Source organism: Oncorhynchus mykiss, chromosome 20 (assembly GCF_057628025.1).
Source record: "Oncorhynchus mykiss isolate SJ-2025 chromosome 20, ASM5762802v1, whole genome shotgun sequence".
Lineage (NCBI taxonomy): Eukaryota > Metazoa > Chordata > Actinopteri > Salmoniformes > Salmonidae > Oncorhynchus > Oncorhynchus mykiss.
In genome coordinates, this window is record NC_143041.1 from 17,959,435 (window position 1) to 17,979,387 (window position 19,953).

General features: G+C 41.7%; 2 protein-coding genes across 5 annotated transcripts in view; one reads left to right on the forward strand and one right to left on the reverse strand.

The window, feature by feature from the left end:
• Positions 1 to 367: 367 nt before the first annotated feature.
• Positions 368 to 13,479, forward strand: fra10ac1 (FRA10A associated CGG repeat 1). 2 transcript variants are annotated; one of them, XM_021575799.3, is made up of 14 exons: positions 368 to 475; positions 1,394 to 1,473; positions 1,580 to 1,672; positions 1,767 to 1,812; positions 2,081 to 2,157; positions 2,275 to 2,358; positions 2,438 to 2,522; positions 2,807 to 2,852; positions 9,295 to 9,408; positions 9,673 to 9,715; positions 9,858 to 9,985; positions 11,632 to 11,682; positions 12,229 to 12,316; positions 12,424 to 13,479. In XM_021575799.3, exons 1-14 carry the CDS (start codon positions 446 to 448, stop codon positions 12,464 to 12,466), a joined length of 1,008 nt encoding a protein of 335 aa, XP_021431474.3. In that variant the 5' UTR covers positions 368 to 445; the 3' UTR covers positions 12,467 to 13,479. The 2 variants fall into 2 exon arrangements, with proteins under 2 accessions (XP_021431474.3, XP_090068551.1); XM_090212425.1 differs by having other exon boundaries at positions 395 to 814.
• Positions 13,480 to 13,993: 514 nt separating this feature from the next.
• The window catches only part of pde6c (phosphodiesterase 6C, cGMP-specific, cone, alpha prime), a 42,443-nt gene continuing 36,483 nt past the window's right edge, over positions 13,994 to 19,953 (reverse strand). For 2 of the 3 annotated variants that reach the window (XM_021575798.3, XM_021575796.3), the window contains exons 18-22: positions 19,778 to 19,841; positions 19,550 to 19,624; positions 19,345 to 19,428; positions 18,828 to 18,972; positions 13,994 to 15,867 (exon numbers count right to left, since the gene is read on the reverse strand). In XM_021575798.3, coding sequence (XP_021431473.1) covers positions 15,818 to 15,867; positions 18,828 to 18,972; positions 19,345 to 19,428; positions 19,550 to 19,624; positions 19,778 to 19,841 — 418 coding nt within the window. In that variant the 3' untranslated portion in view covers positions 13,994 to 15,817. The remainder of the gene's footprint in view (positions 15,868 to 18,827; positions 18,973 to 19,344; positions 19,429 to 19,549; positions 19,625 to 19,777; positions 19,842 to 19,953) is intronic. The other variant, XM_021575797.3, reaches the window with a different exon arrangement.

The window sequence follows — 19,953 nt, forward strand, 5'->3', positions numbered from 1 at the left end:
AAGAGGTGGCGAGCATGGGATGTAGAAGAGAGGAAGTTGTGTGGAGTAGACTACGGTTTGGGCACACAGGTTTGAATGCCACGTTGTGGATGATAGGGAGACATGAAACCGGGCTGTGTGATGAGTGTTTAGTGGAGGATACGGTGAGCATATTTTGTGAACTGTATGACATAGAGAGGGAGATATTGTGTAAAAAAGTTAGAGGTTGGACAGGGTTGGAGTTTGGGTGGTGTAGTGGGGGGAGGAAAGTGGTGTCTAGGGCTCTATTTAACTTTCTAAGAGGAACAGGACTAATGAAGATAATTTAATGTAGGTAGGCTGTGACTGGCCTCCCACTCCAGTACAGTAGGTGGCGTTGTATGCACCTTAAACGTCGAATGCAATCTGTCAACCCAAAGAAGAAGAAGACTTTCCAATGTAAACAAACCGTAGGCTAATCGTGAGCATGGCGAGAAATATGGACAGTCTCGTAAAGGTAGTTGTATCTCGACTTTATCTTAGGTCAGACAAAATGGACTACTTTATAGTGTATTTATACTTTATCCATTTGTTTCATCCATGTCACATATCTAGCTGTATCTGGACCTAGTCAACACGCTAGCTTCAATGCTTTATGGCTAGCTGCACATGTTACACATTGTGTGCAACTTAGGATACAACGCTAGCTACTTATATAAGGTACCTTGCCCTAAAAAAATGCATATTGTCGACAGCAATGGCCATGGTCAACAGCAGCAAGTAGCTAAAGCTAGCAAGCAAGTTCCCTGGCTATTACATTTGGGCGAACGTTAACTCTAGCCAGAGTCAAAGTAAAGTGAGTGCCAATGTCTCTCCAATTTCTCAATTTCTTGCTATATGTCAAATGTAGTTACCTAACCAATTCAGCCCCACATCCTGACCTTCACGTTGCAGATGTTGACAAAACAGCATCCTAACCAAGTCAGCCCTTCACGTTGTATATCACTGCAATGCAGCCCTGGTGTGATTTTTCAACCAGTCTGCTGAGATGGCCATTTGATAAAGCTGACCTTGTAATTTTTTATCTTTATCTAACTAGTCAAGTCAATGAAGAAGGATTTCTTATTTTCAATGATGACATGGGTCGTTTAACTGCCTTGTTCAGGGGCAGAACAACAGATTTTTACCTTGTCAGCTCGGAGATTCGATCCTGCAACCTTTCGGTTACTAGTCCAATGCTCTAACCACTAGGCTACCTGCCGCCCACATTGAGTGTTTTGCTTCCAAAACAACGAATATTTCATAAGCTACCTTTCCTATTTCTGTAGATTTAGCCTAACTGTGCTTGATGGCTAAACAATAGATTATAGGCCTACTATCGTGAGGGTCTAACAAGCTATATGGCATGATGACAGAAAGGTTACTTTTCTTGCAGGTCCATGGAGGCGGAGGGTATGACTCTGACTTCAGTGATGACGAGGGCCAGGGGGAGACGTCTCAACGTGGAGTGAAAAGGTAAGGGCCAGATGACCATATAGCAAACTCAAATCCAAACAATTAGCCTACTTCAAGATACTACATACCATTTTTTTTGTTTTTTCTCATTAATGTTGACTTGCAGGAAACGTGAGGATGATCTTCTGCGGAAGCCCTTTCAGAAAGGAAGACACACAAAGGTGGCACATAGGGATGTTGCCACTCATGAATATGACAGGTGCAGTATCGGTCTCTTTCATAATGAAGCATCGTTGCCTGACGTCAATTATGTTTTCTGTTAGTGACTGCAAGTGTTTTGTGTTCCCACACAGGGAGGAAGCCAGAAACCGACGTCATCACCTGATATCAATGAATGCTGTATCCTTCTAAAATTTACGATGAAGAGTTTTCACAAGTAAGAAAACGATAAAAGGTCCCCCGTCGCATGTTAGAGTGCATTGTGATTGACGATTCATGTTTGGGAGTGTGTACCTGCCAGAATAGCAGCAAAGTTCCCCCTGAATGTGATTCACCCAGCAACAATGTTCAATATCTGTTTTTTTTCCCCCAGGATGCAATATTAATTCAGTTCCTTATTTTTCTACATGATTTTATTATCATTGATTCCCTAACCATTTACCTTCAGTTTGAGAGACATAAAAAGTTTGTCAGTGACTACATATTGTATTATGGTGGGAAAGTGGAGGATCTCAGACGCTCCACGTAAGTTTTGCTATGTTTTTAATGTTGCCTAATATGTGGAGTAGAGATCTTCCTAATGATACATTTCTGTGTGATATGAAAAAATGCTGACACGTCATTTGTCATTGTAAACCTAAGGGCCAATGATAAATCGGACCTGGATGTGGTGCGTGAAAACCATCGCTTCCTGTGGCGGGATGAGGATGAAGAAGAAATGACATGGTAAGTACTGTGAAACAAAATGCTTTTATTTGCCACTGTTGGAAATATTGGTCACCAATAGCTGCTTTTTTATTATCAGGGAGAAAGAACTAGCAAAGAAGTACTATGACAAGCTCTTCAAAGAGTACTGTATTGCTGACCTAAGCAGATATAAAGAAAACAAGGTATGTGGTATATTTTTATATATATATACAGTACCGTTCAAATGTTTGACTTAGAAATGTCCTTGTTTTTGAAAGAAAAGCACTTTTTTTGTCCGTTAATATAACATCAAATGGATCAGAAATACAGTGTTAACTTTGTAAATTACTATTGTAGCTGTTCTTTCAAAACAAGGACATTTCTAAGTGACACCAAACTTTTGAACGGTAGTGTTTATGTAAGTGTGCATACATAGTGTTCTATTGGTATTATGTGATTAATGAGGATGACTGCACTTTTCCTCCAGTTTGGGTTCCGATGGCGCGTAGAAAAGGAAGTCGTCTCTGGCAAAGGTAGTCTTTATTACATTTTAAATTCAGAGACATTTATACATTATAAATGTATACATTGTTGAAAGTTCTGTTTATTCGTTTGTTGTTTATTCAGTTAATGGCTTATACAGTTCACCATTAAAATGCCAATACCTGGAGTCGGGGACATACGTTTGTACCTATCAACCAACAGCTCTAGTCAGAAGTAATTCGGCACTCTACCACTAGATGGCGATAAAGGTCAAGGCGTGCATACTTTTGACTCAGCTTTAAGGGGTTGACAACCCTGTTCTTGTAATACCACATGGCAGGCACGTAAGGTTTTTAGTTTACCTCTTTGGATTTCGACTGGGGAGAGGAGGGTGAAATGTATCCAACCACTAAGAATAGTCGGTAAGCTTAGTTGGTGAGCTGATTTCTAGAAGTAGGTGTGGTATCTGGTTGGAACAAAACTCGATGGTGCCTGCGGCGCTCCAGGATCAGAGTTAACCACTTTTGGTTAACATTAATCTCGGAAACCCAGAAATAAAATCTACCGTAATTGTGTCAGACGCTCGATTAGGTTCTGGGGGAGATGTATGAGAAAAGATACTAGATGCTAACTGAACTAGCAAAGTGTCCACTCCCCTAAATGGAAACTCTCAGCCAGAGCATGGATTGGTCATTGCATCCCATTATGTGGAAAATAATCACCAGATAAATGTATTTCCCCAAAACAAATAGATGTGTGATGTCTGCCATTGATGCTTCCAAATAAATCTCCTCCTTCACTTGGTACTCAGGAAGTAACTACACAAATAGAGTAGCCATTCAATTATCCACTTGTAAATGATTTTAAAAAGCTTTGTGGATGATGGCTTTGTGGATGATAGAAAGTATAAATAGATTAGGTTATTGGGAAATGCTACAAGGTGAGTGCACTGAGACACTTTAAGTAATGCATTGAACAGATCTATTCTTGCCACTCCGAGAAAGCTGAATAAGCCAATATGCTGTACCAGATTAAGTCACTCTAGCTAATCCCGCCCTTGTATTTTCGTTTACTGCTATTCTGTAGGCAGTGCCACGGGATTAACAGGCTGACTCAGAACATCAAAGTTCACAACCCGATGCTCTGTTCTATCATTCCCTCTTCAATGGGATGCAATGACCAATCCATGACCTCGAATCCGATCGTCTACATGTGTAAGAGGCCAGTCATGTTCTCTCTCTGGCCAATGCTAGTCATACTTTAGTGTCATGCTATCTCTGTGTCACAGGTCATGTTGCTTTGGTTTAGGTCAAGTATTGATCTAATCATGTGTAATGAACGTTAGTTACCCGTTTTGGCCACACCAGGAAAGATTCAGCAACAGCACTTCTTTCTTATTATTATACACAAGGTTTTGTAGCAAGCCTTTTACAGCTGTTGTTTTGCCAAAGGGGACATAAATCTTTTTTCACCCTCTATACAGCACGTCATTCATTTGATAAGAAAAGGACCCGATGCTTTTGTTAAAAGGACCGTCTTTCCAAAGCCTTATGTTTCTGTCTTCTCCTCACTGGTGGCGGTGTCAGAGGAAGGCCCAAAACAATTGTCAAAGACTCCAGTCACCCAAGACCTAGACTGTTCTCTCTGCTACTGCACGACAAGCGGTGCCGGAGCACCAAGTCTAGGTCCAAAAGGCTCCTTAACAGCTTCTACCTCCAAGCTATAAGACCGTTGAACAATTAATCAAATGGCCACCCGGATTATTTACATTATTTACCCCCACTTTGTTTTTACACTGCTGCTACTCGCTGTTTATTATCTATGCATAGTCACTATACCCGTACCTACATGTACAAATTACTCCGACTAACCTTTACCCCCGCACATTGATTCGGTACTGGTACCCCATGTATACCCCATCGTTATTGTTATTTTACTCTTTTTGTACTTTTTAAATGATTTCTTAACTCTATTTCTTGAACCGCATTGTTGGTTAAGAGCTTGTAAGTAAGCATTTCACAGTAAGGTCTACATCTGTTGTATTGGGCGCATGTAACATAACATTTGATTTGTTCTCGTGTCTGCCGCTGGAGCGCTAGGGCCCCTAAACCCTCTTACCGTCTGAGCCTTAGCATACTGTTTACATGCCATCTGTCTTAGCTAAGACCATGTCTGTCCATCCCCATATGGCAATGGTGTGTCCGCCTACTTTAGCATGTGACAATGTGTGCTCCTTGAAACCAAGTTGACACGATTCAACAAAGTGTGTCCTAAATCAACACTTTGCCAACCAAGCTGGTGTTTGGAGAATCCCCCAGTCTGAAGTACGTAGGGCCTACGTCATGATGAGACTGGAGTGTAAACCGTAGAATCTGTTGAGACTGAATGGGATGCGTGGGATAACGAGTAGTTCCGGTGTTTGGGTTTTGGTCACTGGTTATTTGGATGTGTCAGGTTTGGGTTTGGCTCAGAGCTTCCTTTTTGCAAGGGCGGAGACTTCGCTAACCAGAATTCTCCATTTGTAACATGTATAGACCCAATTACGCAAGATTTTAGTTCTGGGTTAACCGAGGTTAGTACACATGTGAAGATGCATTGATCAAGCAAGGTCAGTAGTTCATCTTTCGACATGTCTGTCTGCAATCACTTTGTAATTCCTTGAGTTGGATACTTTCTGTTCAAAGGTCCCAGACATAAAAACATGTTCGCTTATATAATATTCTAATTGGTTTATTTTGCTCACTTTGAAACAGCAGATATCTTTCAATATTTTAACGTAGACGCAGGGAGTCAGGAAACCGGTGCAAATGGCGAGTTTAATAATAGCGAACATGGAGAGTACAAAACAAGAGAAGCATCCGGACATAAAAACTGAACCAATACTGCCTGAAGAGAGATGCTAGGGTGTGCTAGAATAAGGGGAAGTAATCAGGGTAGTGATGAAGTCCAGGTGTGCATCGTGATGGGTTGCCAGGACCGGTGGTTAGTAAACTGGCGACGGCGAGTGGGGGAGCAGGAGTAGACATGACAAATATGCTTTAAAAAATATATATATATCGGGCAGACCCCCAATTCTGAGTGTTGGGCCACTTAACCATTGTTGACTCAAGCAGCATAAGCATTTGTTTTTATAAACAATATTTGTGAATTATTGATGACATAATCATCATTTATCTCTCTTATGTCGAGAATGTTTAGACCACTGCGCTACTCGGGAGGCTGTAACCATCCACATCTGATGCTGTGAGTGCACGCCGCTGGTCAAAGGCGAGCGATGAACTCTTTATGTTAATCGCTCATGTGAACCACAATCCAGAAGCTGTGTTTGAGCATTTAGAAACGTCAATAATCATTGCTTGCGATGCAGCTTTCAAAACATATGGCCCATGTCTTTTGTCTGCGAGATAGAATCCTTAAAAAAAAAGAAAAGCTACACTGTAGCAGTGTTGCACAGATCCATACAGCTGTGAGTGCCTCCATCCGATGACTCTACCTCTACACAGAGTTACGCTTATACACAGTTGTTTGGCACATGCTAGATGGCTAATTAGCACAGGTGGTCAACCTCGGTCTTCTGTCTGTCCTCCGTAAACAAGCGCTGTAACATAGAGATGTCGTGTGGCAGCCCTAACTCTGTAAAGGTGTGTTTCAATTGAACCTTTTTTTGTTGTTTTTTTTGTAAATTATCTCTTGCTAAGGCCTCCCGGGTGGCGCAGTGGTTAAGGGCGCTGTACTGCAGCGCCTGCTGTACCACCAGAGACTCTGGGTGCGCGCCCAGGCTCTGTCGTAACCGGCCGCAACCGGGAGGTCCGTGGGGCAACGCACAATTGGCCTAGCGTCGTCCGGGTTAGGGAGGGGTTGGCCGGTAGGGATATCCTTGTCTCATCGCGCACCAGCGACTCCTGTGGCGGGCCGGGCGCAGTGCACGCTAACCAAGGTTGCCAGGTGCACAGTGTTTCCTCCGACACATTGGTGCGGCTGGCTTCCGGGTTGGATGCGCGCTGTGTTAAGAAGCAGTGCGGCTTGGTTGGGTTGTGTATCGGAGGACGCATGACTTTCAACCTTCGTCTCTCCCGAGCCCGTACGGGAGTTGTAGCGACGAGACAAGATAGTAGCTACTAAACAATTGGATACCACGAAATTGGGGTGAAAACGGGGTAAATAAAAAAAATATATATATTTTTTTATCTCTTGCTGATATGAAAGAGAAGGTCCTTATGCTTCCAAAACCGTACCGCAAGTGATGCAGCGTGTTAATGTTCAGACCAAGCATTAACAAAACTCCCCCGTACAGAAGACGCCTTCGTCCAATGATTCTTAGGGGTAAATGTAATGGAACGGAGAGACGTGATCAGGGGCTAGTTTTGGGAACAGTTGTTGGTGGAACTTTTACAGCATGTTTTTGGAAAGTCAAACGGCATAGAAGTGTGTCCAAACTAAAAGGACACTAGAGATCCATTCCAGTGAGGTCATACGCTGTATCTCTAAGACGGGGCGGGGCCTCTCCCTAGAGAGTAACTCCCTTTTCATTGCTTAACATGCTTTATAATCACAGCTACCAGAGTCATTCCATGGAAAAGAGTGCCTTTTGGGTAGTGTAATTCTTAAAAATAAAAATAAATTTAAAAAACTTTATTTCACCTAATTATAATATTCTGACATAAAGAGCACATGTTCCACTTTATAAAAGAAACATGTTTTCCTATCTCAAAAGGTCAAAATAAGCCAAATTACAATTAAAGTAACAGGAAAAGGGCCAATTAAAGATTCAGTCGACCTTACAGGGTTGATGATTTTATCTTAAATCAGACATAACTCCCCTTGACGGGGAATGGAAGCATGTTGTGTACAACAGGGAGGGGCAATTGAAAGCAAGCGTAACAAAAATGTACTTGTTAAAAAAAATGTTTCTTGCCCATCTATTTATGAAAGCAGGGTTGATGTGTTATGCTCGACTCTCAGTTTTCTACCACAAAACAACAAGAAAATTACAAAAAAAAATTGGAATCAGCTCACCTCCTTTTACACTATGATTTGACTATTAGATGTTCAATGTTTTTGCTATTAAAACGAGAGTTCAGTTTACGTGACAGGGTTGACCTTAAAATGAAGGACAAATGTAAATGAATCCCTTATCGTATGAAATAAACATTCATCTTCACAAATTACTTGTGTAAATCAACAACATAGGGCAAAACTAGGGTTTTACAATGATGGTGACAGCTTGGAGAAATGTTGGGGTTAAGTGGGTTAAAATCTTCCACGAAGTCAGAAAAAACATGAGGTGAAACATGCCAGGAAGGAGAGTTTTTTTTTGCATAATTTTTTTTTTTTTCATATAAAAAATGTGTTGTATTAAATGTTCCATGTGGTTTATATTAAAGGTCACTTCATTTAATATAACAGGCTTTTAAAAGTCAATATTAGTGCACAATTTCAATTTCTACTATTGCCAACATCCGGGAGAATGGAGCCTTATCTGGCAGATAAGGTGTTAATTAGCCTGCACGTGCAGCTCATGGCATGTAGCCATCTCCAGCGGCCTAAAGTCATGTTGACACGGTCTCTCTAGAAGTCACTGCTAACTCTTGTTGCTTATGCTTTTCCATTGGTAAGTATAAATCACAGCTGTCAGCATCGGAGAGAATGGTCTTTATTCTGGCAGATAAGGCCTTCATGTGAAGAAGGCAGCTCATGGCATGTTGCCAGCTCCAGCAGCCTGGGGTCAGGTGAGGTCTAAGGACTCCTAAACAGCAGGATGACAAGAAAGAAGGGGGGAACAGTCCCGACCGCTCATGACACTTTTCCTCCTGGGCAATCTAGAGGATCCATCATTAAGCCTGCTAAAGATAAACCTAGGCTGTTGATGGTCAATCAGGGTTAAGGCATGGCCACTGGCCAGTTCCTGCTTCATGTCTCCTGCTGCAGGAGGAGAGGACTAAAAGGAGCCCTGGTGGTGCAAAATAAGATTAGACCGCAGCAGTAGGAACCTCGGCAGGTCAACCACAGCTCTTGACTGTTGATAGGAATGGAGGTGTCTTCTGACACATCCTATATACAGTGCCTTCAGAAGTAGTAAATACCCTTGACTTATTACACATTTTGTTGTGTTACAGCCTGAATTCAAAATTGATTAAACATATTTTTTCTCACCAATCTACACACACTACCCCATAATGACAAAGTGAAAACATGTTTTTACATTTTTTTTAAAATGGATTGAAAATGAAATACAGAAATATCTCATTTTCAGAAGTATTCACATCCCTGAGTCAATACTTTGTAGAAGCACCTTTGGCAGCGATTACAGCTTTGAGTCTTTCCACAACTGGATTGTACAATTATTATTTTAAAAATTCTTAAAGCTGTCAAGTTGGTGGTTGATCATTGCTATACAACCATTTTCATTATTTCTCAATCACTCTCTATTGCTCTACTCTGTGTGGTATGGAAATGCAGTTGAATCCTGTTTCTGTTGTGTTGACACTCTAGGCCAGTTTCTGTGTGGGAACAAGCGCTGTGAGAAGGAGGATGGCCTGAAGAGCTGGGAGGTGAACTTTGCCTATGTGGAGCAGGGAGAGAAGAGAAACGCACTGGTCAAACTCCGTAAGAGCTCTGTTGTTTACTGGCTGTCTAAGCTAGGGCTGGGACTTTTAAATCCTCGCTCCAGTATCATGTCGAAGCGAATCGCATTCGTAAAGCCAAAATAATAACTCCCTTCTCTCATTGTGATCCCTGAGGAAACTCTGACATGCAAAATCAACTTAGTTTACTTAAAAGCAAATGTAGCAGTCTGTCACAGTAATCATTTCCTAGGTCACATCCTCGATTCCAATTGTTTGCCATACTGACCGAGATGGTATTTTCTAGGACTCTGCCCCGAGTGCTCCTTCAAACTCAACTATCATCACAAGTAAGTTGAATCTCTAATTGTTCCTTGTCAGTTTATCATCGTCTATTGAACACGTGGGGTCTCTGGACCCTTTTTGTGCTGTCAAGATGTCACAGTTAATGTTTGACGATTGGCAAAATTGAAACAAGTGAATTTTTTTCAGGAGAAAGGAGGTGATCGCCAAGAGAAAAAGACCAAAGTCGTCTGAGGAAAATGAAGTTGAGCCACAGTCAAAAAGATCCAAGAAAGGCTCCAAGAAACACAAAAACAAACATAAAAGGAAGCACAAAGGCAAGACTCCCCCGTTTCATATCTTTGTACAACCATGGTTATAGGTAAACAACAATAACAGGCCATGGTGATAACATTTAAAGTGCAGAAGGTGTTTGTACTAATGTCTTGATGGTGTAAATGTAATTAGGATTTGCCGACTCACAACCATGAACAACTTGCAGTGAGTATACCAAACATTAGGAACACCTTCCTAATATTGAGTTGCTACCCCCCTTTTGCCCTCAGAACAGCCTCAATTTGTCAGGGCATGGACTCCACAAAGTGTTGAAAGCATTCCACAGGAATGCTGGCCCATGTTTACTCCAATGCTTGCCACAGTTGTCAAGTTGTCTGGATTTCTTCTGGGTGATGGACTATTCTTGATACACATGGGAAACTGTTGAGCGTGAAAAACCCAGCAACGTTGCAGTTCTTGGCACAAACCGGTGTGCCTGGCACCTACTACCATAACCCGTTCAAAGGCACTAAAATATTTTGTCTTGCCCGTTCACCCTCAGAATGGCACTCATACACAATCCATGTCTGAATCTTCTCGAGGCTTAAAAATCCTTCTTTAACCTGTCTCCTCCATTTCATCTACACTGATTTGAAGTGGATTTAGTCACATCAATATGGGATCATAGCTTTCACTGGATTCACCTGGTCAGTTTATGTCATGGAAAGAGCAGGTGTTATTGTTTTGTATACTCGGTTTTGTACACTCGGAGCTCCCAAGTGGCGCAGCGGTCTAAGGCACTGCATCTGTGCTAGAGGCGTCACTACAGACCCTGGTTCGATTCCAGGCTGTATCACAACCGGACGTGATTGGGAGTCCCATAGGCCGGCACACAGTTGGCCTAGCGTTGTCCGGGTTTGGACGGGTGTAGGCCGTCATTGTAAATAAGAATTTGCCTAGTTAAGTGAAGGTTCAAAATAAAAAATAGGCCTACTACAGTGTTGAGATATTAGGGCAATTCCATGTTAACAGTGACACTGAGACTCAGATTTTTCACTTTTAAAATGCGTGTCAAACAAAAACCAATGAAGTTAAACAAACCATTCAACTTTATGCACAAGGGCTACTTTTTAAAGATGTCCACTGAAAACTTTACAAAACACATTTACTAGAAGAATTGTGCCGATGCAGAAACAGAATGATGGTACAAACAGCACAAACCATCATTCTGTTACCAAACTTTTCATTTGCGCTGTTCTTAAAGTACATTTGTTTTTGTGAAGTTTTCTGTGGAAATTGTGAAAAGTAGTCCTCATACACAGAGTTGTACGGTTTGTTTAACTTTTCAATCATAGGTTTTTCATTTGACGTTTTAAAGTGAAACATCGGACTCTGTTACTCTTACTGTGGAATTGTCCATTACATAATAGCTGAGATATTACATAACAGCTGAGATATTACATAATAGCTGTGATATTACATAATAGCTGAGATATTACATAATAGCTGTGATATTACATAATAGCTGTGATATTACATAATAGCTGTGATATTACATAATAGCTGGCTGAACACTTTTTGCTTGTTAATGACCCTTCAACGGTCATGTTGCCCTTTTTTTGTTACTCAATGTCAACTGCGCATAGTTGGCTGTCCAAGTTAAACTGACTGATCCCTTCCTGTGTTCCCCTTCTCTCTCCCCTTGCAGACCACTCCTCGCCCAGTAACTCTGAGGACGACTCCCAAGAGTCAGACAAAGGTACCGTTCGTTCTCACTCTCCACCTCCCCTACCAAAGTCAAGCAGTTTATTATCTTACACCTTCAGAGCAAGCAGAATAGACTGGGCCTAGTGTCCACATTCATTATAGGTGCCTTTTAAAACATGTGTGCTAGCTTGGCCCTTAAGCCTCAGGGGAGTCTTCCCTGCAGCTCCGCAGAAAGTCCGACAACGGTCATGTTATTATTGTGGCTTCGATCCATTCACACTGTCAGCTGCACTTGAAGTATGGGCCTGCTTACCCTCGGTTGTCGGTTTAACATAAATAAAAGCAGTCGTTGCACACGAAGGCCAAACTCTAAAGCCAAGGTGCAGACCAAGGGCCATATACTCTTAAGTTTAAGTCGGGACTTGACTCTACAGACCCTCTTCAAACCTTAAGCGCTGTACCTCTTTTTTCATGTGCTGCAGCAATCCCTCAGTTGAAGCTTGTTATACGTGTTTGTTTATGAAAGCATCATGATTGAATACATGAACATCTCTTGATGAATAACATCTTTCTGATTTGTATGGTCTCCGCCCTGTAGCAGAGGGAGAACACAGTGAGGAGCCAGATAGCCTGTCGGAGGCAGACCACTGGAAAGGCCCAGCCCCCACCATGGAGGAGAAGTCCAGGTGAGCTTAGCACTCTCACATTAGCTCACCTTTACAATGTCCTGTTAGGCCTTTGGCCACTAATACCAGCCATTTAAAGTGTGACGTGACTATTTTCTGTCTTCCAGGGAGGAGAAGTTTGACGAGTACTTTGAGGACATGTTTCTTTGACCACCCTGACCTTGGATTTCTGCCAGCAAGAGTCCAGACATTGATGTTATTGATTTGGTGTTAGAAGTTGTCCTCGTTGAATATTTGAGTTTATCTGAAGCTAAATAAAATCTCTTTTTTTTTTTTTTTTTACAACTGAAATAAAGACTACGATATGCATAGAGTGCCATGTAAAACCACGAAGAACTGCCAAGAAAGATCAATATCAGAAGAACTAGATGAAGCAAAACATTCAACCATGGTAGTAGAGAGACCAAATAAAAGCCAATGCATTGTTAATGTTCTTCCTGTAGGGTTATAGTTGACCAATGTTCTGTCTATAGGGTTATAGATGTCCAAACCAATGTTCTGTCTATAGGGTTATAGATGTCCAAACCAATGTTCTGTCTATAGGGTTATAGATGTCCAAACCAATGTTCTGTCTATAGGGTTATAGATGTCCAAACCAATGTTCTGTCTATAGGGTTATAGATGTCCAAACCAATGTTCTATCTATAGGGTTATAGATGTCCAAACCAATGTTCTGTCTATAGGGTTATAGATGTCCAAACCAATGTTCTGTCTATAGGGTTATAGATGTCCAAACCAATGTCCTGTCTATAGGGTTATAGATGTCCAAACCAATGTTCTGTCTATAGGGTTATAGATGTCCAAACCAATGTTCTGTCTATAGGGTTATAGATGTCCAAACCAATGTTCTGTCTATAGGGTTATAGATGTCCAAACCAATGTTCGATGCTGTAGCGCTACGATTTGGAAGCTGTGAATTATGCCTGAAGTGGCCCGTGTGCTCTTTTCGTCAGGAAGTTCAGATGCGTGTCCATTGCCCGGGGATTAGACACAATGGCTTTAATCTTCAGTAATTACTCTCTCTTCTTTCTAAAGGAGTCCACAGATACAGTGAGTTAACCTGCATGAACGGTTATCATGCGTTAAAGAGGAAGTCGACCATAGTACACATTTTACTTTGATCGGTGTTTCTCTGTGCTAATAAATGTGCCCTATTTACCCAATTAAAGAGTTTGGATGTCATATTACAATACTGTAGGCATATGTTGTCACAGAAATAAGATTGCATATGATTGAATAACCTTTTGCTCTGAATTGTCCTTGATTGAAAAGTGTACACTGTCTTACATATATATGTATACTTATATGTGTCATATAGTTAATGCAGTATACTGTTTAAAAAAAAGTGCTCTATAACGGCTGTATATGATGACACGGGATGATATTGATCAGGAAACACCTCATGCAGGCATCGCTCAAGGTGATTACTCAAAGTGCGTCAAAGTGCATTGGTCTCGACAGCAACGCAATTGGCTGATCTTCTTTTCCAAGGGCTAATCCAGCTTTATAGGGTAATCTCCATGCACGATACAGGAGTCATGAGGACTGTCTACCCCAAAGTGTTTCAAGTTAGTCCTGCGTCTACTGTATATCAATGTGCTATTCCATTTCAAGGGTAGTGGGTAAAATTGTTCAATTCAGTGGGCAAGTTTAAAGAATGTGACAAGAATCCCACAAGACTTTGATGAATGCCTTTATTTTGTTAACATGTTACATCTTATGACACGTACATACAGTAGAATTCGTTTCATCAGACATCAAATGTCAAATTCTAATCTCTCAATGATAACGCAATAGAATTAGTAGATATACATGTTGTGTCTTTTAAACGTACGCGCAGAATAGATTGCTTCTCATACTGTTCGCCTTATCCCATTGTGGAGCCCAAACCCAAGCAGCCTGCCCCGCCCAGCACCTATAGGAACAGAAATTCAGAGAATCCATTTAAGATGAAGAGTGGCTGTCAAAGCCACCCTCATTGGATTACTGCTCTTGATTGATTTTCCATTGATTTAGTGAGGGCACGTTGCATAAGCAAGGGAGTCAAACTTTGCCTGCCCTGTGTTTCCTGCTCAGGGCAACTCACGGATGTCTCCGCAGATGTCTTGGCCACCTGTTACAGTAGGTCAAAAGGAGATTGCTTGGCAGGATTTCTAAGGATGTTTTCTTTATGGAAATCCCGTTGCAATTCACTTTCTCATTGTTGCTTAAATTCATTTTACACCGGTCATCAAATAAGCCTCAAATGGTCAAACAAAGAGAAGAGGAACTTTGGTCTGACTGAGGCCACATTGCAGGCTTGTCCCCCATCAAACAAACATGGTGCCTTTCACACACAGTAGATACAAGACTTCGGTAGCCTGCTTTATCTACAGTAAGTAGGGTATTTAAAGTTTCAAGCTGTGCAGATCTCAAAAGCCGACTGACAAGTAAACTCAATCCCATCAAATCATCTTATGGTCAGGTACCTGGAGATATTTACAACGCTGATGGAGCCTTACCAAGGATTGCCTCCTAATAGCAAGCACAACAATTTGGGGGGGATTGTAGGTTTCATTTTCACATATTTTACATTTATGTGATGAACTACTTTTCTTTGGAGCATAAACATACATGATACAGTAGCATCATCTACATTTGTTTTAAAGATGATTGAATTGCAATTTATGACACACCAATATATTATTGTCATATATATTACATTTTCAAGTTATTTGTAGGAAATTGAGTTTAAAATTGAACACAAAGTTTGCAATGGATACCTGATGCTCAAATGTGACTTCGAAACATATTAGTTCATACAATCTAAAGACTTAGGCTTTGAACTGACTCAGCTCCACTCGTAAAATACATGAAGTAGAAAATCTCTGACAATCAAAAAATATATACTTTTGCATATCAACATAAATGCAACCTCACAAGGCTCAGGAGTGTGAACACACTTTGAGCATTGCTATTATATTAGCCCTCGGGTAAAGTCAATTGTCATTTGCTAAAAACAAGTTTCAAGTTTGAGAAGTTTGAGTTTTTCCTGTTCTAATAAAACAGCTCAGTTATAAAAGTTTGTCCACTGAACCTGTCCCCCTAATATCTTTATGGATCATCAGAGTATGGATGCAAATGTACAGGGAGATATTTCCCAAAACAGAATACATGTCTAAATATTAAATACAGTATATGCCATTTGACAGATGTTAAGATGTAATGTTTGTTTCATTACTTGGATTATGTTAGTTGTCGATAAAGTCGTACCTATAGTTATCTGCGAAAGGTAAGCTCTACTTTAAGTGCGCTGTCAAGATATGGTAATGCATCAGCTGCGAGTACATCTGCAATGAGTGTGTCGATCCATCAGGATTGGCTTATCAAGTCCTGAGAATGAGGGGAAGTGATTAAGTCAGTCCACACAGGGACACATCTTCACACGGTCTCCCCACTGACTGCTTGCTGCGCCCAGGGATCCTCTGCCACACGGCCGGGACTGGGGCACAATCCAGGAGGTTAGGCGATGGTGCAGGTCTTGGACTTTCCAACCTCTGCTGCCTCCTCTACTGTTCAAACAGAAAGCAGGACAGCAAGGCAGCAAGCAGCAACAACATACACAACAATACAAATCAATTTTTTAGATTGATTTGTGTTCATAGCAAGACAGCAAGCAGCAAGATAAAGAGTAAGAAGGTGGTCTTAGTTTGTTGATAACTTAACTAAGGTAACTTCAGGGGCGGACTGGCCATCTGGCATTTTGGGCAAATGCCAGATGGGCCGGTCCGTTTTCAGCCCTGTCTGACATGTTTAGCCCAGGCCTGTCTAAAAAAATGGTCCGGTGGCCTGCTGTGCCACTGGTGGCTTGGCATCTGTGTGCATGGACAAGCTTTAGGCACTGTGTCTAAAAGAATGGTATGCTATTTACCGGTGTTGCTATTTCTTGGGAGATTGTACAATAGTGTTTCTTGCAGGGTTGGGTCCATTCTGCAAATAGCCCTTTAATTCTAATTCAATTGTTGAATTAGAATTGAATTCGAAATTGGCCACAATAGAATATAATTTATATCAAAGTGGCAATCAGCACTTGAAACAATAGCAAAGCGTACACCCCACCCCTGTTATGGTAAAAAGCTGAGGGATGGGCCTGGAGAAATGTTACCACTCTGAAATTCATTAACAGAGCTATGGATGCAAGGACTGACCATCTATGATATCACAAATATACTTTTAACCATGTTTTGAGGCTATGCAGTGTTTGTTACATTTACTTTGTTTACAGACATTGGATTAAAGCAAGCTTATATTTTGGTTTCAGACAGTTGAACTAAGCTCATAAGTTATATTCTTCAAGAATCAATGGGTATATATAATTAATTTATAAGTCCACAAATGGTTGTAGCAACTGCAAATTTAATTCAATAAATATGTTATGGTTAATGTCTTCTATACATCACTATATCACTTTATTAAGCACCCTTTGGGGGATTAAAAAAAAGTATGTGGACACCTGCTCTCCGAACATCTCATTCCAAAATCATGGTCATTAATATGGAGCTGGTTCCCCCGTTGCTGCTATAACAGCCTCCACTCTTCTGGGAAGGCTTTCCACTAGATGTTGGAACATTGCTGCTGAGACCTGCTTCTATTCAGCCACAAGAGCATTAGTGAGGTCGGCACTGATTTTGGGCGATTAGGCCTGGCTCGCAGTTGGCATACCAATTAATACCAAAATGTGTTCGATGGGGTTGAGGTCAGGGCTCTGTGCAGGCCAGTCAAGTTCTTCCACACCGAACTCGACAAACCGTTTCTGTATGGACTTTGCTTTGTGCACGGGGGCATTGTCATGCTGAAACAGGAAAGGGCCTTCCCCAAACTGTTGCCACAAAGTTGGAAACACAGAATCGTCTAGAATGTGATTGTATGCTGCCGCGTTAAGATTTCTCTTCACTGGAACTAAGGGGCCTAGCCCGAACCCTTAAAAACAGCCCCAGACCATTATTCCTCCTCCATCAAACTTTACAGTTGGCAGTATGCGTTTGGGCAGGTAGCATTCTCCTGGCATCCGCCAAAGCCAGATTCGTCCGTCGGACTGCCAGATGGTGAAGCTTGATTCATCACCCCAGAGACCGCGTTTCCACTGCTCCAGTCCAATGGCGGCGAGCTTTACACCACTCCAGCCGACAGCTTGGCATTGTGCATGGTGATCTTAGGCATGTGTGCGGCTGCTCGGCCATGGAAACCCATTTCATAAAGCTCCCGGCGAACAGTTCTTGTGCTGAAGTTGCTTCCAGAGGCCATTTGGAACTGAGGACAGATGCTTTTTACACGCTCCATGCTTCAGCACTCGGCAATCCAGTTCTGTGAGCTTGTGTGGCCTACCACTTTGCGCCTGAGCCATTGTTGCTTCTAGACGTTTCCACTTCACAATAACAGCACTTACAGTTGACCTGGGTAGGAAATGTGGTATCCTATGATGGTGCCTCGTTGAAAGTCACTGAGCTATTCAGTAAGTCCATTCTACTGCAAAAGTTTGTCTATGGAGATTGCATGGCTGTGTGCTAGATTTTTTTACACCTGTCAGCAACGGGTGTGGTTGAAATAGCCGAATCCACTAATTTGAAGGGGTGTCCACATACTTTTGTAGATATAGTGTATCTTATCTTATACAAATGTTTAAAAAAATTGAGTGCACATACACTGAGTGCACAAAACATTAGGAATATGTGCTCTTTCCATGACGTAGACTAACCAAGTGAATCCAGGTGAAATCTTTGAACCCTATTGAGGTCACTTGTTAAATCCACTTCAATCAGTGTAGATGAAGGGAAGGAGACAGGTTAAAGAAGGTTTTTTAAACCTTGAGACAATTGAGACATGGATTGTGCATGTGTGCCATTCAGAGGGTGATTGAGGCGGCAGGTAGCCTAGTGGTTAGAGTGTTGGGCCAGTAACTGAAAGGTTGCTGAATTGAATCCCTGAGCTGACAATGTCAAAATATGTTGTTCTGCCCCTGAACAAGGCAGTTAACCCACTATTTCCTGGTAGGCCGTCATTGTAAATAGGAATTTGTTCTTATTAACTGACTTGCCTACTAAAATAAAAAAAAATGGGCAAGATAAAGATTTAAGGGGTAGTAGGTGTCAGATGCACTGTTTTGAGTGTGTCAAGAACTGCAATTCTGCTGGGTTTTTCATGCTCAACAGTTTCCCTTGTATATCAAGAATGGTCCCCCACCCAATGGACATCCAGCCAACTTGACACAACTGTGGGGAGCATTGGAGTCAACGTGGGCCAGCAACCCTGTGGAACATCCCTTTATGAGTCCATGCCCAGATGAATTAAGGCTGTTCTGAGGGCAAATGGGGTTGCAACTCAATATTAGGAAGGTGTTCCTAATGTTTTGTGTACACTCTTGTTACATTCAATTCAAAATAGAATTTCAATTCATGGGTCGAATTGAATTTCATTCAAAATTGACTCCAACCCTGATTTCTTGGCTGAGACCTGACTGTATTTCAAAAGTTACCTGCTGGTGCTTCAAGCTTCTTTTTCTCTTCTTCAATGGCCGCCATCTTGGCGGCGTGGATGTCGGCCAGCTCTTTCCAGTTCTTTAGGTTGTTGTTCAGCCCATCAAACATTGGGGTGATCTCTACGTGGAACCTCGAGAATTCCTGCACACAAGTAGGCCCCATTATTGCAAGCATTCTCGTGCTCGGGACTGTCACTCAACCTGACATATTCCTCACAGCGCAAAAACATTCCCGCTGTGGAGTTCAGCTGATGCAAACTTGGAGATGGATAGGCTTACTGGTCACTCATGGTGGTCTAAACTGGATGACCTCCTCACTGAAGATGACATTGATGGTTCACAGAGACACTGATCTCATCTATTTTTCGAAGGATGATTCCGTTTCCAAAAACAATTGATAGAACATTATACCCAATGACAAATAACACAAGCTGAGTTCTTTCTAATCATCAGATTCCAATGAATTAAGACACAAAACAGGGCTTTGTTGAGCTTCAACCAGCCAGGCAGTTACCTTGTATACGAACGCACACACAAACTGAATGAAACCGCACTGCATCTTGGGTAACTCCGCTGCACAGTTTCTGTCCATCATGGGCTGAGGATCAATGAAATTAATGGGGAAGATCAACTCAAACAGAGAACTAACAAAAATGTGTGATTACTCTATAAACATATAGTATATTGTAAAGAAACAGCGGTTTTCTTCACAAACTCACAATGGGTTGCTGATCGAGAACGGACCTTTCCAAGTCACCTTGCTCCCAGAACTCAGCTGCGACCATTAGAGCCACCTAGGAGGTAGATAATTCATAGAAAAAATGGTGTCAGTACTAATTTAAACATCAGAGCATCCTGTGGTCTATATTGTCTTGAGGAAATTGGGATATATATTTCTTTGCTATGTTGTTTTGTTTCATGACATGGTGGACAGAAATAGTATCCACCTTGCTCTGGACCTCCCATGGTTTGGTGATGGCAGACAAGTCACAACCTGTCATCATCATGGCCCTGATACACAAGAAGGTTATATTGTTATATTAATTCATATTATGTAAGAAACCGAGAACTGCGACAATGTGCACAACTGCCTCAAGTGTAGTAAATCCCTGAGATGGAGGAA